General features: G+C 38.4%; 1 protein-coding gene across 1 annotated transcript in view; it reads right to left on the reverse strand.

The window, feature by feature from the left end:
- Positions 1 to 4,915, reverse strand: part of ctnnbl1 (catenin, beta like 1) — a 50,670-nt gene extending 45,755 nt beyond the window's left edge. Inside the window, exons 1-2 of the mRNA XM_061057170.1 lie at positions 4,730 to 4,915; positions 3,484 to 3,729 (exon numbers count right to left, since the gene is read on the reverse strand). Of these exons, the coding sequence (XP_060913153.1) occupies positions 3,484 to 3,729; positions 4,730 to 4,759 (276 nt within the window). The 5' untranslated portion in view covers positions 4,760 to 4,915. The remainder of the gene's footprint in view (positions 1 to 3,483; positions 3,730 to 4,729) is intronic.
- Between the last annotated feature and the right edge of the window lie 1,427 nt (positions 4,916 to 6,342).

Consider the following 6,342-nt stretch of genomic DNA (forward strand, 5'->3'; position numbering starts at 1 on the left):
AGACGACTAACTTCAATTCTGCTAATTAAAAAACTATCAGGATCTTAAACTAAAGGTCTGTCCATGTAGCCTAAAGTCGACTATTTACTCTCTTTTAGCTGACATGTAGAAGTCCTCATTCATGCAAGGCCTGCTCCGACCTCTACCTCAGCGGTAAGGAAGTGTGGACAACAGGAACGCGAGGAATACAAAGGAGAAATCCTTCCTGCATCATATCCCATCTTCCCATTTTTCTTTCGTAACATAATGATGAATAAGGTCTTTAACCTGCTCTTTGGTAAAGCGCCTCGAGCTAACAAATAATAATTGAATGATTGATTGATTCACATTGAGCTATGTTTCTCTGCTTTTTAGTTTATACTGTTACACTACTTGACTCAGTTGTTAGTATATGATTTTCCACTGTTGCGTTTGTCTTGCGTAAAAAACATCCAATGTAGTGGTATTAACACAGAAACAGTCACCATTACGGAAGAATCCTTCTCTGCCTCTATCACGCACTACTCAGCACCCCCAACTCTCTAACCCAGTGGTTCTCAAACTATGGTACGCGTACCACCGGTGGTACGCGGGCTCCCTGTGTTGGTACGCAAAGAAATCTCCACAATATAAAAAAAAAAACCTGTTCCGCATAAAACGACATTTTTTATTTTTTTTGACATACTCTTATCTTATCTGTCTTGTATCTATTGGGTTGTATTTATATCAAATGTGTTTTCCCCTCTAAATTAATCTAGTTTTTGCAACAAACAACTTTAATCTGCTAAATTTTTGCGCACAGACATAAACAACAACAGGAGTACGCCTCATGTTTTTAAAAGTTCCACTCGATATACTGTTATATTTCAGTACTGAATCAACAGAAAGCAGCTGTAGACCTACATTAACAGATATTCTGTTATTTATTGGAGTTCAGCACAATCGGCAGCAAGCAGCTGTACATAACGGAGCCAGGAGGAGCTTCACTTTTTGATGCATGTACGGACAGTCGCTCACCCTCTCTCTGTCTCTCTCTCTCTCTAGCTCTGAAGCTGATGTGATTCTGTTCTATTTTGCTGTCTTAACTCTAGGACCACCAACATTCTAGACCCCTCCAAGCGCCGCAGCCGTCTATCAGATGGCATATGCAAATTAAATTGTTTGTGCTCAGAAGCACACAAATAATGCATTTTTTTGATGAAGTTAAATACAACTTACTTTTATCTACATACCAAATAGGCTATCAGCATAAAGCAGGATTGGTAACCTGTTAAATGTCAATTTACAATATCTGTCGGCTTTTTCAGTGTGCCGTTTTTTACTGCTGCTCCATGTCTCCCGTTGCTAAAACACATTCTACAATAATGAAACATACATAGTATGTTTTTAGTCTATTATATTTTTGACTATATTAGGCTATGCATTTTAATAAAAACACTGCAAAAAAAGAGATAAACACCGATGCTCCTCCTCCTCTCTGCAACTGGGTTTGTTTCCCCGACATAGAGGAAATCATTGAACAACACACACGCACGCCAAAAACAACAACAAAAACAACAACAACAAAAACACGGCTATCTATGGGCATGACAAACTATATAGCCTACAAAAATAACTGCAGAAATCCATAACGGACGCAGCGGCGAACAAACAAACAGATGAACAAATGAACGATCAGCACCTTGGACAGCGCCGCAGCACGTAATGCAAAACCTGCGGCAAAAGTGCTCAACCTTTACGGTGCACTTCCCACTCACAGGGTGCTTGCACCCCTTGCAGGAGACAATGGTCATATTTTTCTTGCAGTGCGTGTTTGTCTGACACTGCCTCCTTCTCAGCTCTTGTGGATGCTGTGGCTCAGTGGGCACCGATGTCAGACACGCAGGTGTTCCTCTCTCTGTTCCTTTGCCGGCTCAAGAATGAGCATGTATCTATCTGTCTATGGTCTCTATCTATCTATTTGTATATCCTATCTATCTGTCGCCCTTTGTTAAATTCCTGCGCATATATATGAAGTCTATAAATAGAAACAATAACTAATAAAAAATAAAACGACGCACGAAAACAATCCAGGGAAATGTATCATTTTCAACTGCTGTCAACATGAAGGCGGCAGCGGTTAGAGGTATAAATGCTCAGAAATCTTGTGTGTTTTATTTTAGTTACACATCTCTCTCTCTCTCCCTCTCTCTCTCTCCCTCTCTCTCTCTCTCCCTCCCTCTCTCTCCCTCCCTCTCTCTCTCTCCCTCTCTCTCTCTCGCGCACGCAGCAATTTTATGAATAAATGAAAAATTAAATGAGAACAGGTCGGAAATATATTTGAGCCCAGGTATCGTGTTTGTGTGGGAAACACTGGAGACTAAATATTCTCAAACAGGTTGTTGGTGTAAAGTTGTCATTTTTATTGTGCTGCACTTTTTTTTTGATTTGGGCAAATGTCAGAGTTGTGTGGAGTTTAAGTGCCAGTTCTAGCGCTAGCCCTTAGTAGTCCTATAGTGTGGCTGCCAACAGTCAATAATAAATAACCTCCTGCGTAAAATGTGTGTAGAAATAGGCCTACAGTGTATTTTAACGTCTACCATAATGGTGGTACTTGGAGAGACAAATATTTTCGGAGGTGGTACGCAGTCTAAAAAGTTTGAGAACCACTGCTCTAACCTATACCAGCTGAGCATTTGGAGTTGTAAGAGTGAGTCTGAAACAGATGATCTCAGGTAAAAAAAAAGAGAATATCAAAAATGATCAGGAACCTGACAGAAATGCAAACAGCAATATCTTTGCCTACTCTGCTTCATCCCCAGTGTGGATGACGGGGAATGAGTCTGTAAAAGCTGACAGTTAAACCTTTGAATTATCCTAGTTCTGCATCACAGTGCAAATAAAACAGCAATGATACCTTTAATACATAACAGAACAAGTTTTGCAAAACTATTGTGTATGATAAAGACCGATATGTGCCTCTCTGAGAAATTATTTTAGTTAAAAAAAAAAAAAAAAGAACCCCATACTGCATTATATAAATTACATTTGCAGTGTCCACTACCATTGTCAAAAATTGTGATGTGATGATATTGTGATCAAAATCGAACCTTAAATTTAAAGGCAGGGTTGGTAATTTTTTAACTGTAGAGCTTCTCTGTCATGGAGCTGTTTGAATACCTGCTAATTTATTTTTTCAACGCCAAACTTTGTTACCACAGGGTCTTTTTTAACCACATTCTCCTTACTCTTCTCTCCTTTTCAGCCATAGTGCCGGCTTACCTTCCAGTCTCAACGAAATTGACAGAAAAACGGAGGATAGCTGTAGGCCAGTTTGGGCTCAATCTGACTGTGACTGTACAATCCTGTGATTGCATGACCCTTGTGCCCAAGCAGCCCTCCCTCTAATAGGCCAAATATTCATACATTGAGTATGAATGCAGTGAGAGTATAGATACAATTTCTTGACAACTACAAATACTTGAACGTTACACAAATGTAACAATTCTGTATAATTTCCCCTACCTCAGGTTCCTCTTCATCCTGGTCCATTAGTTTCTCCAGGATCTTTTTCTTGTCCCCAGACAGCTCCTCAGTGTCCCTCATTTCACCCCCAACATCAATCCCTACTCCGGCTGCGGCTGCTGCTTCCCGGTATCTGGCCAACTCCCTGGCACTCAGCCCTTTCTGCTGCTTCCCTCCCCTGGAGTCTTCATCTCCTCCTGCTGATCCGCCATCCCCGTCCCTGGGACGCTTTGCTCCTCTGTCAGGCTGCGAGTTAAAAGGACATGTTGAAGTTTTCTAATGTGCATATACAGTCATGTTGAAAATGAAAGAGCTCAGATTACACAGTGTGGGACGAAATTAGTAAGAGGATTTTTTCTATAAAATTTCATGCAAAAATTAGAAAGAGATACTTAATAATACATTGTTATATACCACACGAAAGTATTCCTATGCACCTGACTAGACAAACCACAGCAAAAACTATCAAAACAAATTGAAGTAGGCAAAACTGCTTTAAGTCTATTCAAAGATAACTTTGAACTACTTCTGTGTGTCCAATAAGCACACTTTGTTTCAGTACATAAGCAGGTGTTCTGTAGATATTCTGAAGAAATGAGAACTACTATAACCAGCTGCTTCAGGCAGTTTTATGATAAAAAGGAGAGAAAAGTTGGGGTTAAAATGATCTTTTTTTCAGCCGAATTTTTAAATGCATATTAATGATAGGGAAAATGCATTTTATGTCATGATGTGAGGTGTAATGCAAGGATTATAAGTGACTACACGTCAATTACAAGTTTTACCAATGGGTACTGGCATGCAAAACAGAAGATGTCTTGGACAAAATAATCTTCAGATCTACCCAGCCAGTATTCAGGGATGTATATGGTTTATGTGTCGATGTAAAAGCATTTGTGTTTTCACCTACTTTATACACTAATATCTATAATAACCAAGTTAGAGTCGTAGCCTACCTCTTCATTTTCTGAAGCCAAATAATTAGCAACCTGTTAGTTAGCATGATAACTGCTCGTATTTAGTTAAACTACAACAAGTCCAACAATGTAATAGTAACTAACTAATTTCAGTAATGGTTTCTAGAACATACAGACCCATGACAGTAAATAACGAAACAAAATTAAAGCGTGCTTGCAAGACGTGCATCATTATTTGCGAGCGATGCTAATGCATTAAATCCAGTGAATGAAGTAAGGATGGCTAACGTAAAGCCTCACAACAGTAGTGAGCAGAATAAAATACTTACCTGATAGTTAAGGAGCTCCCCAACATCCATATCTCCGGAATAAAAACCTAAAGGTGAAAATGTTTTGCTCAAGCTTGGATATTTAAGCAGAGCGTGAAATTGTGTAAATATTTATCCGGCTAACAACAAGCTTTCAAAGGAGCAGACATGCTTGCCGTAAAACGTTTTGCTTCGCTGTCGTAGTAGGAAGCCGTAGTAGGAAGATACTGTCGTACACTTTGACTGTCACTCTTTTTGCAACCCTGGGCTTCTCACATAAAACATCAATGCTTTAGTGTCTTGCATTGTAAAATGTGGAACTGAATAAGATGTTTGAAAATAGTTCCAGTTTAAAGTATATTTTGTGCTCATACAACTTAAATGGTAAAGGCAATGTAATGTTTTAATGAATTTAAGTTGTGCACATTCACAGCGAACAAAAGTAGGTATAAGTATCATACACTTAAATTAAAAAGTTATTGTTACTTTTAAATTATGTTTTCTTTTCTTTTTTAAGCAGGTTTTCATGATTTTTTACCTGACTTATGAGATCTTACAGTGTGTGAGAATTTATATATAAATGCATGCATATATTTATATACAATCCATGGTTGCTGCTCATGAATTCTTATACCATGAAATTTCTTCTGTAAAGCTGGGGGGAAAAGTCCATCTATGATAATGGTGTGTTTAATAAGCACGCAAAATGGATATACTTATTTCAAAAGTTACACATTTTGAAACAAACTGGAAAAAGATGTTCTAATCGCGTTGTATCACAGGTGATACAACTGTGGCTGTCACAACTAATTTTTTCAGTCTGTAGCACAAGGACAAAAAAACAAGTACGAACCATAAGGATGAACTTTAGGCCTATATTTACAGAAGTAACTAAAATCACAAAGCAGGAGGGTCATTTTTTTTTATACTATCGATCATTATAATAAGTTGTATCAAATTTGTTAATGTATTTTTTATACTTGCCACACAGCATGTTGCGCCAAAAGTGATGCAACCAATATGTTTTCATTCCCAATAGATTTCTTTAGCTTATTTGCCAATCCTGATATAAACCCCCTTAATTAGGCAGGTTAAATCAGACCTGACTGTCCTCATCAGACCCTGCACATGAAATCCTAGTCTTAAGGGCTCAATTTAGCTGTATTCATACTTGAGAGCTTTATGCCAAGATGGCTTAGTGTTCCAGACAGGCAGAAAATCGTCTTTTCAATAGGATTCATTGGGAAATATATGAGTGTTGCATGGTGTAGAAGCCTTCATTGCCATTCCAGTCTCTGGTCAGTGATCTGTGACAGTAGAGCAATAGAAACAACATTTAAAAGGAGGACCACTGCCAAGCAGTCGAGCTTGACGTCCCAGCAAACATGAGGGAATAAGTGCTTGATCAAAGGAAAGAGAGACATGGGGTGAAAGAGAGAAAAGGAGAGTACGAGGGGTGAAAAAAGACATTTATATGGAAATCTCATCCAGGGATTACAGGCTAGAGACAGCTTCAGATGAAAACAAAGTTTGATTGGGAAAATTGCATGTTTGCTTTTTCTGATGCTGATAACTAAGTTAGGATCAAAATACATTAAAAAGTAATGAAACACAGACTGTTAATTCAAAAATGT

This window comes from Labrus mixtus, chromosome 15 (genome assembly GCF_963584025.1).
Source record: "Labrus mixtus chromosome 15, fLabMix1.1, whole genome shotgun sequence".
Taxonomy (NCBI): domain Eukaryota; kingdom Metazoa; phylum Chordata; class Actinopteri; order Labriformes; family Labridae; genus Labrus; species Labrus mixtus.